General features: G+C 40.3%; 1 protein-coding gene across 18 annotated transcripts in view; it reads left to right on the top strand.

The window, feature by feature from the left end:
* The window catches only part of RBPMS (RNA binding protein, mRNA processing factor), a 249,869-nt gene that overhangs the window by 126,289 nt on the left and 99,947 nt on the right, over positions 1–23,633 (top strand). For all 18 annotated transcript variants that reach the window (XM_055567173.1, XM_055567170.1, XM_055567171.1 and 15 more), the window contains 3 exons: positions 4,556–4,633; positions 8,455–8,493; positions 9,762–9,824. In XM_055567173.1, the coding sequence (XP_055423148.1) occupies positions 4,556–4,633; positions 8,455–8,493; positions 9,762–9,824 (180 nt within the window). The remainder of the gene's footprint in view (positions 1–4,555; positions 4,634–8,454; positions 8,494–9,761; positions 9,825–23,633) is intronic.

The following is a 23,633-nucleotide window of genomic DNA, read 5'->3' as shown; positions in this document are numbered from 1 at the left end:
TATTTTGTTGATAACTCCCAGATTTCCAGTTTTTTTTTGTTTTTTTGTTTTTTTGGATAAATTGTTTGACTACAACTTTCTAAAGCCTCTTTCTTTAGAATAGTGCTATAAATGGTAGCTCATTTCCTGAGTTAACTCCCAGGTCCTAACTGATACCTGTCACATGGCTAAGCTTCCCAGCTGGACAAACGGTGCTCCAGTGTTTAAAACACAGCATCTGCTTATCATTATTTCCATGGCAATCTCTATAATAATTCGGTCAGCACCCGGCATAGTGCCAGTCACAATGGGCACTGAACAAAATATGAATGAGTGGAGTCTGGAATTCCCTCTGTCCAGGTTGTCCTGGCCAAGGCAGCCAAGTAGAACAGATGGTGTTCACTTTCTGGAATGTGGGGAGGGGGTGTGGGTTGCAGGGAGGGCCACACGGGGTAGCAGGATCCCTTTGACTGTGTTTTTGGCAGTTGTCAGTAAGTCAGTCTTAGCAGCTTTGATAAAGAAAGTTCTTTAGAGTACTCCCCTGGCAATCCAGTGGCCAGGACTCTGTACTTCCACTGCAGAAGGCACAGGTTCGATCCTCAGTCAGAGAAGTAAGATCCCACATGCTGCATAGGCAAGAAAAAAAAAAACCCATTGTTTTGGAAAGAGTGTTTATCACTGGCAAAGTTGAGAGAGAAGGGAGAGACAAAAGGTATATTGAACAACAAACTTGACCTTGATTGAAATTTATAAAACACTATACGCAACAGCAACAGAATATACATCTGTTTTACATTCAATATTTATCTTGTTCTAGGCCACGAAACAAGGAGTTGAAGAGGGTAGTTTCTTAAAAGTTTGAAAGTGAAAGTCGCTCAGTGTGTCCAACTCTTTGCAACCCCATGGACTATACAGTCCATGGAATTCTCCAGGCCAGAATACTGGAGTGGGTCACCTTTCCCTTCTCCAGGGGATCTTCCCAACCCAGGGATAGAACCCAGGCCTCCTGCATTGCAGGTGGATTCTTTACCAGCTGAGCCACAAGGGAAGCCCAAGAATACTGGAGGTGGGTATCCTATCCCTTCTCCAGCAGATTTTCCCGACCTAGGAATTGAACCAGGGTCTCCTGCATTGCAGGTGGATTCTTTACCAACTGAGCTATCAGGGAAGCCCTTTTTTTTAAAAGCATTTTAAAAAAATGTTTTAAGCATATTCCTACCATATCATCCATTCCATTTCTAGTTTATTATCCAAAAAGAAAGCATGCTGCTGCTGCTAAGTCGCTTCAGTTGTGTCCGACTGTGCGACCCCATTGACAGCAGCATAGGTCCATACAAAGACTTGTACACACTGATCCCTGAATGTTCATAGTCATTTTATTTGTAAAAACCAGAAACTAGAGATAACTTGTATCTCTTATAAACAAGTGAATGGATAAATGAACTGTGATGTATTCCTACCACAGAATACTGCTCAGAAACAAAAATAGCCTTTTGAGATGCACAGCAATGTGGATGAATCTCAAAATAATTATGTTAAAGTGAAAGAAGTTGGACAAAAAAGGGCACATACTTTATGGCTCCATTTGTATAAAACTTCAGAACATGCATACTCGTCTATGATGACAGATGAGTGATTGCCTAAGGATAAAGACTGAAGGAAGATTACAGAGCCATGAAACAAGGAAACATCACAGGGATGTGATGAGTTTGTTCATTATCTTGATTGTTATAAAAACAATATTGGTTTCATAGGTTAAACATAATGTCAAAACTTGTAAACAAGATGTTTAGTTATAGTCAATTATATTTCAGTAAAGCTGTTTAAAATATAAATAAATGATAGGCATTTATGATTCCATGACTGTTTACTTCATCATAATGTTTATTATACACCTTCATGTAAACGGCAGGACATTTTTCCATATACTTTGCTGGATCAGCAAAAGGGTCCTGCTTGCTGCTTTGTGGTTCTTCAAGCCAGAATCAATGGAAAGTGTTAAGATTCTAGAAAATATTCTCCTATTTCTCACGGAGGAAAAATCTTCCATAGTTGTACATGGTTTACAACTAAGCACTGGTTTTTTTTTCCTTTGAGTAGTAACTCACTTTCAGTTTTCACATTCATGCATTGGAAAAGGAAATGGCAAACCACTCCAGTATTCTTGCCTGGAGAATCCCAGGGACAGAGGAGCCTGGTGGGCTGCCGTCTATGGGGTCGCACAGAGTCGGGCACGACTGAAGCGACTTAGCAGCAGCAGCAACTTGATTTCTAATGAGGAACTCAGTCATGTCATATCAGCTTGAGAAGAGAAGAGGAATAGAAAATGGGAAAGTGAAGTTGAACTCATAAAAACAGAATGGAATGGTTAGTACCTGAAACTGGAGGGTGAGGAAAATGGGAAGATGTTGGTCTAAGGTTACACACTTCAGTTAGAAATTGAATAAGTTCTGGAGAATCTAATGCACAGTACTGTATTATAGGTGTACTTGAAGGTTACTGAGAGTAGATCTTGGATGTTCTCACCACAGAAAAAGAAATTGTAGTTATGTGATTTGATGGCAGTGACGTATCTCAAAGCTAGGGGAGTAGGGGACGGAGTAAAGGCTCGCAAAACAGACATTATTTCTTCCTTTTTTTCGTGGCTGAGTAATATTCCGTTGTATATATGTACCTTTTTCATACTGAGTTTAGTCAGAGAAAGACAAGTATTGTGTATCACTTATGTAGAATCTAAAAAATGGTACAAATGAACTTATTTATAAAACAGTCACAGATATAGAAAACAAACCTATGGTTACCAAGAGGGAAAGGGGGTGGGAAGGATAAATAGGGAGATCGGGATTGACATATACACACTACTATAAGAAGTGATAAAATAAAAAATAGATAACTAATAGATAACTGACTCAATAATAGCACAGGAAACTCGACTCAATACTCGGTAATGGCCTGTATGAGAAAAGAATCTAAAAAGCAGTGGATATATGTATGTATATAACTGATTCACTTTGATGTACAGCGGAAACTAACCCAACATTGTAAATCAAGTATACCCCAATAAAATTATTTCAAAACTTTTTTAAAGGTAAAAATGTGTATATGTATGTCTTAGTAAGTTTCAAATAAAGTTTTTAAAAACACACTAAGTAGAAACAAATTGTGGTGATGATAATTCAGTGGTGACTACTTGCCGATTCATGGGGTTCTCAAGGCAAAAATACTGAAGTGGTTTGCCATTCCCTTCTCCAGGGGACCACGTTTTGTCAGAACTCTCCGCCAAGACCCGTCCGTCTTGGGTGGCCCTACACGGCACGCCGTAGTTTCATTGAGTTAGACAAGGCTGTGGTCCATATTTGGACCACTTGCCAATTGAATTAAGACCATATTCCTGTGCTGATGACTTGCTGTCTCTGTGGTTTGAGCCCCCATTTCCCGTTCAGTTGAGGCTGGCCCTTCTCCCAGAACGCACTCTGCTATCCCCCTCTTCGTTAACTGGTTGATGCTTTTTTTCTGCCTGTGCTTTTCCCCACTTCAGCCTTTATATACCTATGTGGTAAATTCCTACCTGTTCTTGAAGGACATTCCATGCAGACACCAGCATACTCTGAGTAAACATACTCTGATCCTCCCAGCTGGAAATTTCCCCTGCGTTCTGTGTTTCGGCACACATTAAGTACATATTTTGTACCCTGGGCCTTATGGGTATGTATAGGTTGGCCACATCTGCCATGCTTTTCCGGAACTGAACAGATATAGGGCTAGTCATTTGGCTACTGTTGATACGTAGATGCATTTCAGTTGTTTAATAAACTTCTTCACTTACTAAAATTGCTGTAACTATTAATGCCGATGAAGGAAGCAATGACAAGACAAGCAGAAGGAAACAAAAATTGTTCTGGGACTTCCCTGGCAGTCCAGTGGTTAAAATTTCATACCTCCAATGCAGGGGCCCTGGGTTTGATTCCCTGGTCAGGGAACTTAAGGTCCCACATGCCACAAGGCAAGGATAAGAAATTTTAAAAATAAAAAAATATAAACTTTTTTTCCCAGAGGTTCAAGAGTGAGGGGACATACATATAACTATGGCTGATTCATGTTGATGTTTGGCAGAAACCAACACAATATTGTAAAGCAATTATCCTGCAATTAAAAATAATTTACGTTAAAAAAATTTTTTTTTCAATTGTGTTTTTGAACCACATTTGTATTCCTTTGTTCACAGCAGAGGGGTGGTAGATTTACTGTCCTCATGACACTTTTTTTTTCCCCCTTAAGCTAACATTTTAATTTCGGACCCTCTCTTCCCCTCACAGTCTTAGAACCAGGCAATGGCAAGGAAAAGAGAGGTCACTTTGTAAATTTACATTGGCTAGAAGTGATCCACTCTGATAATTCACACAGAACTGTTTAAGAGTTGGCTTAAGAGCATCTTAACATTAGTCACTGTGTCATAAAAAGAGCATGAATTAGGTAGGAGTTGTGGAATATCTGAAGAAACATGTTTTTTTGGATTTCAAGTGAGCTGTTCTATGACTGTCCCCCTCCTTGATTGCTTCTTATATTTATTTTCCAGGTCCGGACTCTCTTTGTCAGCGGTCTCCCTCTGGACATCAAACCTCGGGAGCTATATCTGCTTTTCAGACCATTTAAGGTACCTTTTCTATCTTTTAGAAATCGTAAAAGGAGACAGAAAGTGGGTCTGTCTGGAGAAGGAGATGAAATGTTTGAGAAACGCCTATTTTTTAAAGTGCTTAGTGAGCAAAGAAGATTTAACAACTCAGTTCTAATATAATATACATTCTCACTTTGGAAATACTGAAACGGCCTTTTGTCCTCCCAGCTGCTAATCTCGAGAAGCTAATCTATCCTAATTTAGAACAGCCTCAGTTTCCTCCCTGTGTATTCTCTGCCAATTGGGCGTATTTTGAGTACAGATCACTCCAGATACGATCAGTGACTTACCATGTATTTATATCTCAAACGCAGGAGTGTAAGTCAAGCCCTACCTCTAGGAAGTTCCTTATTAGCTGAAATGCTGCTGTTCATACAATTCCTAGGAGACATAATAGGTTAAATAAGCTTTTATGAACTTGACAAGGAACCTAAAACCATTATTTTTTCGTTGGCAAAATGTCCAACGTTGCTGAAACAGTAGAACAGAATTTTAAAGAACTGCTTGGCAAGAGTTGAGGGACGTCTTCCCTGGTGCTTTGTGTGTGCTCAGTATCTCATTGTGTCTAACTCTTCGCAACCCTATGGACTGTAGCCCGCCAGGCTCCTCTGTCCATGGAACTTTCCGGCAAGAATACCAGAGTGGGTTGCCCTTCCTTCTTCCAAACCCAGGGACCGAACCTGCATCCCTTATGTCTCCTATGTTGCCCAGCAGATTCTTTACCACTGTGCCACCTGGTGAAATATTTAATACAAGTTGTGTGTCCATTGTGATTATCAAGATAAATTTACTTTAGAGATCGTTAATTTTGTTGGGATTGAAAATTTAACAGGAGAATTGAACTAAGGCTGAAATAACCGTGTGCACAGAGAAACCTTGAAAGTTAGCCTTTGGAGGGTCAGAGACAGCTGGGATTGGGCACAGTGTGGGCTGGAGGCCTTGGCCCTCAAGGAGCGATCCTGCAAGTCAGGGCAGACTCAGGGCCTGTGTCTGAGCTGGTCCCGTCGGCTGAGGACATGTCAGCAGCAGTCGCTGGCCAGGGCCACACTTAGGACTGAGTGATGGACCATCTTGATTGCTGGTTAAAGATCCATTCTGATGGAAGCAGGATCCGAGCCACAGAGGCAGGACAGGTTCTAGCGTCTTAGGGAGAGAGAGTAAATGTGACAGCTGAAAACAGCTGGGTTGGAGAGAAGAACGGGGGTTGAGGGGGCGGCCAGTGAAAACCAATAGAGATAAAACAGTCTAGTTTATGTGCCCCAAAGGCACCAGGTGATAATGGACATAACTCCATTCTGACAGCTCTCCGTTTTTCTGCTGTTTTTTTTTTTTAATTGGAATATAATTGCTTTACAGTGTTGTTAGTTTCTACTGTACAGCATTGAGAATCGACATTATATATACGTATATCCCCTCCCTCTTGAACCTCATCTTCCCGTCACATCCCTCTGGATCATCACAGAGCTCCCTGTGCTTTACAGGAGCTTCGCGCTAGTTAATATAAGACAGCTCTCCTTTTAATGCAATGATAATGATGATGTTACAGAGGGAAACAGGTTAGCCGAGGGGTTGGCTAGAGGAAGTGGGGAAGAAAGAGAAGGTGCTATGGGAAGAGTGCCAACTTGGCAGAATTTCCCATTTCTTCTGCAGGATTACAGTTTTTACAGTTTTGTAGGATGAGGATTTTTTAAGCTAACCATTCCTCTTAATGAACACAACAGCCGTGTTTCTGTGTGCATATGGAGAGACCTAGTAGTAAGTCCCTTAGGAATTATGTCACTTAATTCTCATCACAGTCCTTTAAAGTGGGTTAGCCTCATTTTTTCCCCCACTAAAGAAAGAAAATGAAACTTGGAGCAGTTGAATACATTTTGCTCAAGTTCACACACATAATAAGTGGCAGGGCCAGGATCAAACCCGAGCAGTTTGACTCTGCCATTCCTATTCTGAGCTACTGTGTGATGCAGCTTCTGATTTCTGTGACTTGAGAGGACAGTATATCCCTACAAGTGGTCTTTTACTTGAGTGAAATACCCATTTGTCCTCTGCCTCTGAGGCCTTCGGGGTGTTTAAACCTGCGTGTTTTTCAGAGAGCGAGAGCACCTTAAAAAAGCAAGAGGCAGGGCTGTGAATCATGACCTCTAGGGCCAGAAGAGCTCAAGGCCTTTGAGGTAAAATGTTTACAGTAGCTAATTGGTAACGTAGTTCTCTGCTGGGAAGATAGGAGGGTGAATCAATTGAAACATGCTGCCCAGAAACCCCAAAGCGAAAGTCAGGACCCTGGTACATTCCTACAACCCTTTTTTAATTAAAGTCCCTGGTGGCTGACCCTCGTTTGCAAATCTTTGTCTGGACCAATATGTGCTGTGGTCAGTCATGTCAAGTGGTGTTTTTGTTTTTTTTTTTTTTTTTTCCCTTCTCCTGTGTCATCTATCAGTGCAAGCCACCTGCCTTTGATTACTTTCAGAAATAAGCAGACTTTGTTATCTTCATCCTGGGGAACCAGGAGGGATCAGAAAGGGAGTGAAAGGGAGTGTTTCCATCTTCCTTGAAGATGAGCTGGAGTAAAATCCAACAGGGAATGTTTGCATCTCCCAATCCTAATAACAGCATGAAAACAGATGGCTGCAATAAATAAGCAAAATAACAGAATTTAGCATTACTGCCTGTTTAACTTTTCCAGGCAATTTTGAAATTTTCATTGACAGGTTCTACTAAGTACATATCAGTGTTTTGTTGTTGTTTTATAGCCAATATATTTTTCAGTGTGAACAAGTCATCACATACTCTTACCCGCCTTTCTTCTCCTGTGCTGTGTGCGCAGTCGCTTGATTGCGTCCAGCTCTTTGCCACCCCATGGACTGTGGCCCGCCAGGCTCCTCTGTCCATGGAATTTCCATGGGAGAATACTGGAGTGGAGTGGCTTTTATCCTATATATAAAATGAAAAAGACTTGCTGTTGACATAGATACCGTTTTCCTACTGTTTCCCAACTTCATAAGAACATAGAAAAGAAACTTAAGAGTGAGTTTCAGGGCTTGATCCCTTTTAGGCCCAAGTATGGGCTTCCTTTGGGCTGCAAGGAGATCCAACCAGGCCATTCTGAAGGAGATCAGCCTTGGGATTTCTTTGGAAGGAATGATGCTAAAGCTGAAACTCCAGTACTTTGGCCACCTCATGCGAAGAGTTGACTCATTGGAAAAGACTCTGATGCTGGGAGGGATTGGGGGCAGGAGGAGAAGGAGACGACAGAAGATTACATGTCTGGATGGCATCACTGACTTCGATGGACGTGAGTCTGAGTGAACTCCGGGAGTTGGTGATGGACAGGGAGGCCTGGCATGCTGTGATTCTTGGGGTCTCGAAAAGTCGGACACGACTGAACAACTGAACTGAACTGATGGGCTTCCCAGGTGGCTCAGCGGTAAAGATCCACCTGACAGTGCAGGAGATGCAGGAGACTTGGGCTCTATCCTTGGGTTGGGAAGATCCCCAGGAGTAGGAAATGGCAACCCACTCCAATACTCTTGCCTGGAAAATTCCGTGGACAGAGAAGCCTGTCGGGCTACAGTCCAGGGGGTTGCAAAGAATCAGACACGACTAAGCATACAGCACATATATATATATTAAGGCATATATATCGTGTGTGTGTGTATAAAACTTGTTTTATAGTTAACAGACATTTGTAGGAAGAGTTAGTGGTCATAAAGGACTCATTGTCACTTGAGCAAGATGGTATTACAGTTGCTTCTTTTCCTGGCATATTTTTTTGTGGTCTAAATCCTGTTCTTTATTTTCAGGGTTACGAGGGTTCTCTTATAAAGCTCACATCTAAGCAGGTAAGCATTTCAAACTTGCACATAAATGATCACTTCTAGAATAAGTTTTGATTGACTTTCTTCAGGAATGTCACAAGGGCTCAACATCGTTTTGTTTTATATTTCCATTAAGATTTAATTTTTTTTATTGCTCTAAAATTAAGGGTGAGATCAGTTAGGAATTAGCAGAAGAAAATGATTCCTAATTCCAAAGCCTCCAGCTAGAGTGTCTGAGACTAGCCTCAAGGAAGGCGAATATAATGCCTCCAGCATGGTTATATTAGGATTGATCTGTATCTTCAAAAGAAATTATTGTCCAGATTCACTTTTACTGCCAATTCTTTCCTGTTTTTTTTTTGTTTGTTTGTTTTGTTTTGTTTTTAATACAGTTAAATAGTCAGACTTTTCATTCACAGTCAGTATGAGGAGTTGATGGTAAAGAATCAGGCTCTCTCTCAAACCCTTAATAACCACATGCAGAGTCTTAAGTCTAGAATGGTGCATAAAAGGCACAGGTGCAGAATGGAGGTAGGAATCAGTGACCCTGATAGCAGTCTCAAGTGCCTTGAAATTTTTTAGCTGTGTGCTTTTTTTAACCCTGAGCAACCGGCGTCTCACTTTGGGTCACTTTTCGTCTCAATACGGTATTCTCTGGTTCATCAGGAATAAGCTGTGTTGCAACCATCCTTCTGGACTCAAAGATACTGAGTCCAAAGCAATTAGGAGCCCTCTCTTGAGTTGGAACAATATGGTTTGCACACCTAATTAAACCCAGAACTTTTAAAAAATATCCCTTGGGATTTGAGATTAAAATGTTCATTATATAATTTTGATCGTGCAGTGAGACTACAGGGCTTTTATCACTGTGTCATTATATTCCTTGCACTTACAGTGTACCAAAAGGTGATTCGGTTCTCTTTGCATTTTAAACGATGAAGATGCTGAGGTACAGTGAGTTCGATGTAGGACAGTAGAGCCTCTCCACCCAAGTTTTCCTCTGTTCCCTGGTTCACTGCTGCTCACCTTCCAGCCCCTTCTAGACTTTTTTTTAAAATGATTCTCTAAATCTCCAGCTGTCCCTTGAAGAACCATCCTCACCATCCCTTTGATCCATGTTAGAAATTTGGCTAAGCCACTGAGTCATGATTCTTCTGGACTGGCTTTCTGATTTCTACCCATTGCCTGCGGTCATTTCTTTATCTGAGCTCTTTGGTTTGATGTCACCTTTGACCCAGAAACAGAGACATCCCCTGATATTTTTTTCTTCATATTTCTCTTTCTTTCCTTAGCCCGTAGGTTTTGTCAGTTTTGACAGTCGCTCAGAAGCAGAAGCTGCCAAGAATGCTTTGAATGTAAGTACGAATGATGTTCATCTTCGGGGGTTTCCTTATGAGGTGAAGGGAAAGTAATAGAGTCTCTTTGGACAGGAAAGCAAATGGAAGGGATGTGACTACTTGATCTAAGAGGAACAGACTCTAATTAGCTGCATAAAGAGATTTTGCCTAAAATTGTGGTTAGATGTGCAGACTATTAAATAACACTTTGCTCGTCTCTAGCCCTTACTGTAATGCTCAAGATACCTGATGCTGGGGATTTTATTTTAATTCAGCCCAATCACATCCCATGGTGGTATGCAGTTTACTTCAGCCCCCATTATATTCTCAGTGGCTAAGCCCAAGTCAAGAATAGATCAAAATCTTGGCTTTCCTTAACACATGAGGTTTCTAACTTATGTGGCTTTTAAGGGCTTCCCTAACTGTCCATTGGTGAAGACTCTGTGTTCCCAATGCAGCAGGCACGAGCTCCATCCCTAGTCAGGGCTCGCTAAAAATATTTTTTTAAAAGGTATGTGACTTTAAAAAAAGGTTGTAGTCTTTATTCTGATTGATTTAAAATTTGCATATACTGCTTCCCCAGTAGACATTCAGCATTGTGGTGTATAATAAAGGATTTCCTTCTCCAATGCACGAAAGTGAAAAGTGAAAGTGAGGTTGCTCAGTCGTGTCCAACTCCTAGCGACCCCATGGACTGCAGCCTACCAGGCTCCTCCGTCCATAGGATTTGCCAGGCAAGAGTCCTGGAGTGGGGTACCATTGCCTTCTCTGATAATAAAGGACAGGCAACTACAATTGAGTAGAGATAACCTGTCTTTGGTTTGTAAGCATTTTGTTTGCCATATTTTTAAGACTTTTTACCAGCTTTAATTTAGTAAGATTTTTTTCCCTCCCTTTGGTATGTTTAAAAAAAAAAAAGGCAGTTTAAGGGGAATCAACCTGAGAGAAGATGGTAGAAAGCAGAATTTAGTTCTGGGTGCCAAGGCCTGATCCAGGTGAGGCGTCTCAGTGAAGAGCCTGGCTCTGTCTTTCTCCAGACAGTTGACTTAAGCGGCTATGAATGAGGTGTGAGTACAGCTGCCAGGAGTGTTGGAATACTTCTCGGAGGGTCGGCATATGTGAACTTGCGGCTGTGGGTCCTGCAGGTGTCCTCCCAGCTGTTTCTCGGTGCCTGGAGGCCCAGGGACCCTGTGGTGAGGGGGGCTGCAGGAGGGACCCTTCCTCGTGACTTGGAGACCCAAGGGAAAGAGCTTCCGAGGGAGACTGTTTACTTGGCATATGGGTGTCGTCGTGACACAGTCTTGAAAGGGTTTTCAGCTTTGGAAAACACGTGCACTCAGAAGAACAGTTTACTCATTTTGTTGGTTTTCCGTGAAAGTGTACAGGCACATCTGAGAATCCAGGAAGTCCAGAGAGTTTTAGGATTTTCTGGATTTGGACTAGGGACTTCCTGGTCAGAATAACTGCTTCCTCTGTTCCTCTCCCACAGAACAAAATGTAATTATTTTCTTCAGTTGTACATGCTGAGGCACAGTGTATAACTAAAAATTTTGATAGAAAAATGGTTTTGTGAATTTTACATTATACAGATACAGTCAGAATCTTTTCAGTGTAACCAAATTTTAAACTTAAAATGGATTTCTATTTAGGCAGTGTTTCCTTTCATTCTAGCCAGGTGGCATCTTTCTTTTTTAATTTAAAATTTTTTTTAAATTTAAGAATTTATTTATGTGTAGTTGATTTACAATGTTCTCTTAATTTCTGCTGTATAGCTCTGTGATTGTTATACATACATGTACATTTTTTTTCCATTATGGCTTAGCACAAGATACTGAATATAGTTCCCTGTGCTATACAGTAGGTCTGTGTTGTTTATTCAGTCTATATATAATAGTTTGCATCTGCTAATCCCGAATTCCCAATCCATTCCTTCCCCCTTGCCCCTCACCTTGGCAACCACAAGTCTAGTTTCTGAGTCTGATTCTGTTTCGCAGTTAAGTTCATTTGTGTTGTGTTTCAGATTCCACAGGAAAGTGATACCATATGGTATTCGTCTTTCTCTTTCTGCTTTACTTCACTTAATATGATAATCTCTAGGTCCATCCATGTTGCTGCAAATGGCATTGTTGCATTCTTTTTGTAGCTGAGTAATATTCCGTTGCATGGACATACCACATCTTCTTTATCCAGGTTGTTTTTTTTTTTCATTGTCTTACAAAGGAAATAACAGCAGTTGAAGCTTGTTCACAAAGTGGGCTTTCCTTCTCCTCATTTTATCTCTCCTCTCTGTAGAAACATGTTACTGACTGTCTGAAAAACTGTAAGGTTTTTATAGTGGGTTGATTTTTTTTTTCTAACAAGAGTTTATTTTTTAGATGTTTAAATGATCATAGTCGCAAATTGTTTTTTGCCTTAGTAAAAGTATAGCAAGCATCATTTCATTTTTTCTCAGTGCCGAGGGTTCAGTTCAGTCGCTCAGTCATGTCCGTCTCTTTGTGACCTCATAGACTGCAGCATGCCAGGCTTCCCTGTCCATCACCAACTCCCGGAGTTTACTCAAACTCATGTCCATTGAGTCGGTGGTGCCATCCAACCATCTCATCCTCTGTCATCCCCGTCTCCTCCCGCCTTCAGTCTTTCCCAGCATCAGTGTCTTGCAGCTGGTTCAATATCCTTGCCGTCCAAGGGACTCTCAAGAGTCTTCTCCAGCACCACAGTTTGAAATCATCAATTCTTCTGCACTGAGCCTTTTTTATGGTCCAACTCTCACATCCGTATTTGAATATTTACTGGTGGAGTTTTAAACCTGAGCTTTCTCTGCTAAGAGGTTGACTTGTGGATTTAGAGCATCTATTAAAATGCTGGTTGATCTGTTTCTCGATATTTTTAACTTTTATAAAAAGTATTGTATTACAGTTTTTGGTACCTTAGAAACTGTCCTGTTCAGAGAGCTGAGACCAGAGAGGATGGATGGCCCAGCCAGGAAGGGTGGGTTTACAGCTATAACTAGTAGGAAGCCTCCCGTGTCTTAGTTCTGTCTGCTTCCTACAACATCTTGGTGTTTGCTTAGTCCGTGGAATGTGGCTTCATTTTTCCTGGTGGCAATGACAAATGATTTAAGTCTCTTTGTCCAGGACAGATGCCCACGGTAAAGTTTGGTGCAGGACCGTGGAGCAGGGTTTCTTTCTTCTCTTTACAGAGAACATGGGCCCGTTCAGGACAACATACTTAATCATGAAACTGACACATCTCTGTGACCCGACCTAGTGTGATCTTTTTCACCATCATCTTTTCTAATTGGTGAATTAAAAACATACGGCGCTCGTAACCATTACAAAATTTTCTCCTATGTCATTCGTCCAAGCTTCCCTTAAAATCTTTCCTTCGCATTCCTTTGGGGGAAGGTTCCATGTTGTAATGTCTTGTTTTCCACGATTGAGAAACGTAAGCCTCATTCCAGTAAGTCCCTCTTTGTAGGTTTGTTCACAGTATTATAAACCACTTGTCCATGTTTAGAGCGTCTTTTCTTGTTGTTTGTCTGTCTTGGTTACTGTCTGTTTCAGTTATGAGTACTAAGTCTTTTTTACCCAAATGACTTGAAGTGATTTTTAAATCCATTTTTTTTTTTTTTTTTTTTCCAGTTTTGGACTATGCTTTAGCTAGTTTGATAATTTTATGGAAAAACATGCCCAGACTGAATTAAGTGGTAACACTGAACTTTTTTCGGGGAGTTAGTCAAATCTTCTAAAGTAAATATAGTATATTTTGGTTTTACTGTAAAAACATTCAAGTTAGGCTAAAAAATAGCCCAAACCCAGACTTGCCTTCAGGTTATCTGTTATCTCATTAATCCACATGACTGGAAACCCCATCCATTCTTTAACCCGACAGCAGAATATCTAACCTGTCCTTTACCTCTGCTCACATTTATAATTGCTGTGCTAAACTTTCTCCATTTTCCATGCTAATGGAAGAGGGAGCTGATAATCCAAACTGTCTAGTTATTTTTCAGATTTGTTTTTAATTTTGGAATGTAAATCAAGTGCAGCCATATTGACAGTCTTAATTTAGTAAAAATATGAAGAAACACAGGAAACAAGACTGGCCTGGAGGTAAGGACCCTGAGCAGAGGTGGAATAAACCATCTCTGGCTACTGCTGCCAACTGGAAACCCTAATATTGCCATTGCTGTGTAGCTGGAATTGTGTTTCATAAACAAGAAGGATTGGAAGTTAACACTTAAAATACACAGACCTGTCAGCGGTTTCTGTTTTATGTCCATTTCCATGGCAGGCATTGTCTTACGTTGGTGTTTGAGATTCACTCATATAGAGTACTTTAAAAAGTTGTATGTGGCCTGTTGAGGACATGTGCCATCTTGTTGGATACCCCTTCTCACCTCATTTTAAACAGTTGTCAGTGGCCTAGGCTTCATTATAAATTTATCAGAACTTGAGAAGTGTGATGCGGTGTAACCATGAACATCATTACAAATTGCCTTCACAGCTGAACCTTGCTTGGGATGTCACAATAATTTGCTTTACTGTCCAATCTAATCTCACGGACCTAAGTGATCTCTAATTATTACTGTGCCCTCAAGTCTATTGGATTCTTTTTAAAGTAGCTTTCTTGAGGTACAACTCAGTGATTTTTGGTATGTTATAGTTTTGAAGTATATAAAACATCTATACCAATTTGAAATGTTAATGTTTTTTAAGTGTACATTTAATACATTTACCATGTTATGCAGCTAGCCCCACTATTTGTGTCTTTTCATCATCCCAAACACAAACTTTGCAACCATTAAGCAGTACCTCCCTGTTACTCCCTTCCTCTGACCCCTGGTAACCTGTCATCTGTTCTGTATCTCTTAACTGGCCTATTAACTGGAATACTTGTCATTTTGCGTCTGCCTTCTTTCAATTAGCATGATGTTTTCATGATTATTCCATGTTGTAGCAGATACCAGAACATCGTTCCATTTTACGGCTGAATAGTATTCCATTGGATGTATATTCCACATTTATCTGTTCATCTGTTGATGGACAGTTGTTTCCACTTGTTGGCCATTGAGAATAATGTTTCAATGAACAGAGGGTTACAAATATGTGGGTCCTTAGTTTTCAGTTCCTTTGGGCATATACCTAGAAGTGGAATTGCTGAGTCATATGATATTAATATTTTTAGCTTTCTGAGAGACGTCCAAACTTTTTCATATTGGCAGTACCGTTTTATATTCCACTGGCAATGTCTGGGAATTCCAGTTTTCACTATTGTCACTAGTTCTTTAAATAACAGCCATCCTACTAAGTGTGAAGTGGTCGTTGGTTTTTTTGATAAATACTTTTTGACTAATTTCAGTAGTAGAGTTGATCATTGCAGTTGGAGATTTGATTTCTCTTGGAACCCCATATGACTTAAGCTATTGTTTCTTTTAACGGGGATTAGTAAGATTTTTGTGATGTCAGTTAAAAGTAATGGAACTGTGTTACCCTTAAGTAGTTTAAAGTGGAGAAGTGAAATGGGTAGTTGCTCAGTCGTGTCTGACCCTTGACACACCATGGACTTAGCCTACCAGGCTCCTCTGTCCATGGGATTTCCTAGGCAAGAATACTGGAGTGGGTTGCCATTCCCTTCTCCAGGGGATCTTCCTGGCCCAGGGATCGAAGCCAGGTCTCCTGCACTGCAGGCAGGTTCTTTACTGTTTGAGCCATCAGGGAAGCCTATAATTGTTTACCTGTTCATAAAAGAAGGGAAGAGCCAACCCTTAGATGATTCATTTAATAAGATAAGACTAAGATTTTGTATTCTCTCATATACAATATGCCACACATGGAGAAAAGGTGTTTTCTGAAGGTCTCAGTAGACCTTGGATTAAAGAGAAAAAAGCAACTTGATTTTGAACAGGGAAAATGTAGCTGTTATCTTATTAAGAAGAAAATGAAGAGGACTTGAGGATATATAGTATTAAATTATTTATTGTTTACTGAGGACATTTATTCGACTGTGTGGTAAAAAGAATTTTTAGAAAAATCTTTGGTAGTTTGTAAGAAAGCATGCTGAAAAGGTACTTGGTAGTGTCCCATGTGTAAAAAACTGATATAATCAGGAAAACTTAGTTTTCTTTATCTCCATAAATTCTTGGCATTAAAGTAAGCATTACAGTTACTTGCATCACAGTGATCCTGGCCTTGTGCATAACTTAAATTTAGTTGAATAGCTTGAGCTCTCCAACTACTGAGTTTTTAAACACTTGCATATAATTCATTCATTATTCCTATACCAGGTTTCTCACTTGTGAAATAGGGATATTACTTCCAAAAGTGTTAGGGAAATCGAGGAAAAATACTTGCATGCTTCCTCAGTGGTAGCTCTTTCCCCAGGCAAGAATACTGGAATGGATTGCCATTTCCTGCTCCAGGGGATCTTCCAGACCCAGGGATTGAACCCCAGTCTCTTGCGTTGTAGACACATTCTTTAGCACTGCATCACCTGGGAAGCAGATGTTCTCAGTGTGAACCCATTCAGTTCAGTTCAGTCACTCAGTCATGTCCGACTCTTTGCAACCCCACGGACTGCAGCATGCCAGGCCACCCTGTCCATCATCAACTCCCGGAGTTTACTCAAACTCATTCTCCATTGAGTCAGTGATGCCATCCAACCATTTCATCCTCTTTTGTCCCCTTCTCCTCCCACCTTCAATCTTTCCCAGCATCAGGGTCTTTTCCAGTGAGTCAGTTCTTCACATCAGGTGGCCAAAGTATTGGAGTTTCAGCTTCAGCATCAGTCCTTCCAGTGAATATTCAGGACTGATTCCCTTTAGAATGGACTGGCTGGATCTCCTTGCTGTCCAAGGGACTCTAAAGAGTCTTCTCCAACACCACAGTTCAAAAACATAAACTCTTTGGCGCTCAACTTTCTTTATAGTCCAACTTTATAGTTCATCTCTCACATCCATACATGACTACTGGAAAAACCATAGCCTTGACTAGACGGACCTTTGTTGGCAAAGTAATGTCTCTCTGAACCCATTACCTGAATCTGTTTTCTCAATGAAAAGATGTACAAACTGTTGAGCACCGAGTGATAGCAGGGGAACTTGAGACAGGTACTGGCCACACAGAAACAGAAGTTTGGATGACAGTCTCTGCATCCTGTATCACAGGGTTTGCTGACAGTTTGTATGAGTCAGGACTTTTGATCTTAATATTTGTACAGCTTGCGAGTTCAGTGAATTGTTTCCACTAAACAAAACCTTTCACGTGCACAAGCATCCAGATGGCCTGTCTCAGCTCCCCGTTCACCAGGCACCCTGTCAATATGTTTCTTATCAGGTCTAAAAATTTCTCCGTGAATTTCTTTTAGCCTGTTGCCCAGAGCGGTTGATGAGGCCCATTTACTGTGATCCCAGCTGGGAACTGTGCAGGGCTGCCAGATGAGATCATGCATCTGATCTAGTGTTTATCTGTTAAATCTGTTGATAACTGCTTACTCTTGACTTGCAGTTTAGAAGCAGCCATTTGACCTCACTGAGTTGGGGGCTGCCTGTGCCCTTTCTTCCTTGATGACTGATCCTCCTCTTTTTCTCAGCAACTGTGTGCACTTCGGGGCTTGGCAAACAGCTTAATTAGGCTACCCTCCTCACAGAAATTTGAAATAGGCCCCTTTTTTTCATGTGTGTGGGAGAAGGGGGCTGCGGTCTGCTCTTTCTTGTAGTTTTGGATTGTTGCAGAACCTTGCTAAGGATACTGCAACATAGAAATTAAAGTTGTTCTGAAAGAGCAATTGAAGATGAATGTGAGGAATTTGCTGAATTCCCAGTCTTTGAAGAAAAGGAGGTTATTGAAGTCTATTAAGCATTTTCGTAGGAAAGTGGGAATTGGGATGCTAGTAAAAGACATTCTAAGGACGTGTGAAGAAGGAAAAGTATCTGGAAGAGTTTGCATCACCAGTTCCCCAAGGGAAGAGGCAGATGGAAGCCCAGGGTCTTGTGCATAAACCCCTGTTTAGTCCAGCGACACTTATGTGTGGAAATCTCAACTCTGCCCGGCTTTTCTCTAAGTGAAATAGTTCATGAGATATTACATGGCTGTGTGAAACCGCCCTCAGGCTTCACATTCTAGCCTTATTTTTCCCCTGAGGATCTACATGTTAAAACTTATCTCGACTCTCTTTAAAAGGCTATCTTGTATTGACCTTGCTTGCCCTTTCTCCATGGTTCTTCAGGTATTTCAGAAATGCTGAGAAGCTCTTTGCCCCTGTTGTAAATGAAAGTAGAAAATATCGTTAGTGTTTGCAGATCCTGTAGTGCAACGAATGATTTATTGGCTAGGATTCTTTTTGGTCAGGAAGCCAAGCTAGTTTTAGAACCAATGATCTTGACACTCTAGGCCATATACATTCCTGATTATTCTGCAGTGCAGCGTATTTTGGGGCTTTAAATCCCAGTGAAGTGAAAAAGTGTTAGCTCCTCAGTCATGTCTGACTCTGTGACCCTGTGGATTATAGCCCGCCAGGCTCCTCTGTCCCTGGGATTTCTCCAGGCAAGAATACTGGAGTGGGTTGCCATTTCCTTCTCCAGGGGATCTTCCCAACCCAGAATTAAAACCCAGGTCTCTTGTACTGCAGGCAGATTCTTTACCATTTGAGCCATCAGGGAAGTCTTTGCTGTAAAATCACTCTTCTACTTCTTAGTGAATGATCAAATCATCATAATGACAATGGCTTAATGTTTCTGACCATTTGAAGTTTTGGTCCTCAAAGCTGAAACTCTATGCCTTCCTCTATAATTAAAATGCATTAGAACATTTTTAAGCCTGGGGGTGGGGAGGGGTAGGACTTAATGGGAAATAGGTTATTTTGACAGGACATTTGTAAATTACTCTACTCTCATTTCCTTTCATATATATACAGTATTTCTTTATGATTAAATACAAACTTTTCTTGCTGCTTCAATAGACGTTAATTATTACTACATGGAAACATTTTAAAAAATGAGAGAAGCACAAGTAGTCAAGGATTGTTTTGTACCTAAAAATAGGAGGAGATAGAGTAAGTATTTCTAGAATGTGAAACATACATCGAATGCATTATAAACATGGGAATAAGAGGATAAGGAATGAAATAATTCTAGTGAACATCAAACTGACTAATTTAGAATGTTAAAAGTAATAAAATCTGCCTTAAAATGCTAAGATCTGTAGAAACATAAACCATGAAATTTATTGATTAAAATTTCTCTTCTAAAAATGTAGTGATAAGTTTCAATAAAAAACAGTTTGGAAAAATTAAGACATACCTCAAGTAACCTTGACATTGCATAAAAGGATGTATGTTTTGGTTTTCTAGGCATTGTGGCAAGTTGATTTGAAAGACTGTTTTTAAATGAAAAGATCCAAATAATTTCCCTGGGAAATACAGTCGGGTAGAAAATTCCCAGTGTGAACTTCCCCCTTGGTAGCTAGAAGCTTGTTTTTGCATCTGTGACTGTTTCTGTTTTGCAGATAGGCTCACTAGTAGCATATTTTTTTAGGTTCCACATTTAAGCAACATCATATATTTGTCTTGAGATTTGTCTTTGACTTCACTCAGCATGACACTAAGTTCAAGTGGCGTTATTTTGTTTTTTCTAAAGGCTGAGTAATACTCCATTGGATATATGTACCACATGTTTATCCATTCCTCCATTGATGGACTTACAGGTTACTTCCGTGTTCTGGCTATTGTAAATAGCACTGCAGTGAGCATTGGGGTACATGTATCTTTTTAAATTAATGGTTTTCTTTGGATATATGCCAGGAATGGGATTGCTGGAGCATGTGGTATCTCTATTCTTAGTTTTTTAAGGAACCTGCATACTGTTCTCCATAGTGAATGTACCTGTTCATACCCAGTTTGTATATGGATAGCATAGGCATTTTCACAGTATTGATTCTTCCAGTCCAAGAACTTGGTATATCTCTTCATCTGTATATCTTTGATTTCTTTCATCAGTATCTTACAGTTTTCTGAGTATAGGTCTTTTTGCTTTCTTGCATAGGTTTATTCTTAGGTATTTTATTCTTTTTGATATGATGGCAAATGGATTTGTTACAGTATTGCTTTTTCATAGAATTTTAGCATTCATTTAGAAAGCCGGTATAACGTTGCCAATAAAGGAAAACTGAACAGAAGGCGGGAAAAGCCCATCCTGGGTTACAGGTCATAGATAGACCTCAATGAAAAAAGTGAACAACTGGATTATAAAAGAGAATCTGTCTGTTTTACACAGCTTAGAATGCTCTATCAATGACAAATGGAGCAAACTCTTAGAAAAGTTCACAGTAAGAAGTTGATTTTTGCCAACCATTGCTATATTTTCTTAGCTTATCTGTGGGGGGTGTTCACCAAATTCTAAAAACATACTTAACATATCCCTGAGAATGAATTTTAATTCACTGATGTTAAAAGTATATTGCATATTTGATTTAGGTGGGTGGTTTTTTTGTATTTGTGCATAACACTAAGTATACCTGTGAAAAGGTACTCAATCTCTAAACTGTGGCTGAGAGGAGAACAGAAAGTATGTCTTCTTGATAACCACTTAGCCTGTCTGAAGGGCTTTCTGGACAAAGGCAGTGTAATAAAGGTGTCAAGCAGGCTGACCTGGCTCAAATCCAGATTCTGCCACTTACTAAATCGAGGTTTTCTGCACCTAAATTTTCCTTCTGTTAATACTGACAGTACCTATCACAAAAGGTTAGGGCATCAAGTTAAATGATATAGGTATTTTTAAAGCCACTAGTACTCAATAAATGATAAAAATTCTGATAATTGGTGATTACTGTCAAAAAGAACTGGTTTTAATTCCATAAGTCCCCTTTTCCGCAGTTTGATTTAAAAGTAGTTTCTGTGGAATCCCAAATTATACTGAGTTCAGAGTCCTTCTAAACATTTATTTGTTTTATAGTATTGTTAATGGTAAGTTGATTCATCAATCCTTGGGGTGTTTTAGGGAAACAAAGGAATAGTGTTGTCCTTAAAGTATCCAGAGAAGGAGGCTCAAGAGGGAGGGGATGTATATATGTATCCATAGGGCTCTTTCATGTTGTTGTACAGCAGAAACGCAACATTGTAAAGCAATTCCCTGCCAATTAAAAGAATAAAAAGCCTCCAAAATACTGTGAGCCCAGCAAGCACACTCTCATCTCACGTTTTTATTCTGTTAAGCTAACTATGCACATGGCTTTCTCCATTTCCGGTTCCAGTCCAGTCTGTTTAAAACCAGAGATACCGCCCCACCCCTCCACCCACCCCATCAATTCCATAGGAATTTTTGTAGCAGCCAGTGAGATTCTTCCGAGTTTTGTGTCTAGACTTTTGTGTCTAGATGGGCCTTTTAGAGAGGGAGAAATCTGGACTCTGCCTTGTCAGATCCCGGTAAGCGCCCTTGAGCTGCCGCTTTCTAGAGGAGGAAGTGTGTTGATTCCCGTCGCTCAGAGATGAGATCCGCTTTGACTCACTTTATTTTGGCTCCCTGTGCAGCACAGGAAGTACTTTTCGGTGAACTTCCGAAGTTTGGACTTCACTGTTTACATTCTTTTCAACTAACTCTTGCTTAAGCCCTAGATTCTTGGTTGGAAAGAGCCTGCAAGGCATTTGATGGTCTGGGCTCGAGGTTTTTTAAAAACCAGTTTAAGGAGCAAATGCTACCTTCTTCTTTTAATTTCTTTATTTTTGTTGTATTCATCAGAACACATTTCCCACCCACAGATCGATTTATCTGTTGTCATGTTAATAAGTGACTTTGGGGACCAAATAAGTAACTTATTGGTTAAAAAAAACAACAGCTGAACTCATTTTTATCCTCTATAAAGTTGAGGACATACCATCGACTTTTTAAAAATGTTTAATCTTTAAATGTAATGAAACCTTTACTTTCTAAAGACTTTTTCCTGATGTGCAGCTGAAAAGTACATAACTTGGAGGTACATATTTTTGACTCTTCTTGGTGTTTCACTTCATTAAGATTATCCTAAATTTGGTTATACACACACAGTATGGGACAGTCCACTGGATCCTGTTGGGGTGAGGGCTGTTCATTGCTGATAAACTAGAGAGCAGAAACAGGGCTGTAAAAATATTCTCGGAGGCCCGTTGTGGGCTGTATCTGATCTTTAAATGGAAGTCTTTCGAAATGGTTTTGGAACGTTTAGGCAACTGCCTATTTTTCAGTTGTAGGGTTTGTATATATTACTACTATTCTCCCCCCACCCCACCTATTTGCTTCTGCACCAGTCACTAATAAAGACTCAAAGTAAACTTTGCACAGCGATCCTTGAAGCATATACAAAAAGTTAAGATGGGTGCTCAGATGACTTAACATGCACTGTCCGTGAACCTGAAAGAAAAGTGTGTTAAATGCATTCTCTTTGCCCGCCTACCTCACAAGTAGGACTTACTCTTCATAGGCATTTCTACATAGACATAGAAATACTTGGTTTCTGTAATTCCAAGACTGTTTATATTGCACACTATTCATCATTCAACGTATCTCAGAGTTTAGAAAGTACCTTAATAACACAAACTCACATATATCCACTGTCTTTATTTTTCCTGGCATGCACCTAATATGTGCAAGAGGGTGTTGGTTTCTTTCGTGCAGTAATTAGAAAATTAGTATGTAATTAGTGTGATTATTCTTTGCCTTAAAGAACTGACATCACTCTTGAAACTTTAGGCTCAACACTAGTAAAAACTAGTAACCCTTTTATCTTTAAAGGACCAAGTCATCTATTCGTGATACATTGGATTCGGAATTAATAAGCATTTAGAAATGCACTCCTTTGTAGTTTAATTCTGGGTTTTGTGATTTGCACAAGCTGTATGAACACGTGTGTGGCCTTAATGAAAGTGATGCCCTCAATTTGCCATCACTAGGAAAGGAGATTTACACTATTATTTTCCAGTTGTAATTGATAGGAATTTGAACATAAACACCCTTGCCTTTTCATCAGATACACTGTGTGACCAGCTGTATATATTTTCTAGACTGGCTGGTTTAGAAATATACACTATGGCTAGGGACAGGGTTGTGATTTCTTCTGTTAGTTTTATTGTTTAGCTTTCCTTTTTCTTCATTGGCAGATTTGCTGATTTAAGCTCATGATCTGGGCTTTACAGAGATGAATCACACACCCTAGGAATCATTTACCTTGGCCTAGCACAATTTACGGAGAAGGCGATGGCACCCCACTCCAGTACTCTTGCCTGGAAAATCCCATGGACGGAGGAGTCTGGTAGGCTGCAGTCCATGGGGTTGCAAAGAGTTGGACATGACTGAGTGACTTCACTTTCACTTTTCACTTTCATGCACTGGAGAAGGAAATGGCAACCCACTCCAGTGTTCTTGTCTGGAGAATCCCAGGGACGGTGGAGCCTGGTCGGCTGCCGTCTATGGGGCCACACAGAGTCGGACACGACTGAAGTGACTTAGCAGCAGCAGCAGCACAATTTATCTCTTACATTTCTTTAGGCTCCCTCTTTACTCCCTGAAGTTTTTGCTGTGACAGCTATAAGGTTTTGCACAAATACCAAGTAGTTGGTTAAGGCAGAACCTCTTTGTTGATTCCTCAAATAAGTTAACCATCAAAATTCTGAGGTTCCTCCGGTGTCCCGTGGAGGAGCAACAGACATGAGGCTAATGTCACAGACTGCCCTCAAGCCGATGTGGACTGTCAAAAGACTATGTGCAGGTTGCTCCAGATCACGTTAAGATCTTCTCAGACACGCAGGCCTAGAGAACAGACTTCTGGACACAGTGGGGGAAGGAGACGGTCTGTTTATATA

This window comes from Bubalus kerabau, chromosome 2, assembly GCF_029407905.1.
Source record: "Bubalus kerabau isolate K-KA32 ecotype Philippines breed swamp buffalo chromosome 2, PCC_UOA_SB_1v2, whole genome shotgun sequence".
Lineage (NCBI taxonomy): Eukaryota > Metazoa > Chordata > Mammalia > Artiodactyla > Bovidae > Bubalus > Bubalus kerabau.
Note: the sequence above shows the minus strand (reverse complement) of the source record. Positions and strands in the feature narration are given on the sequence as shown.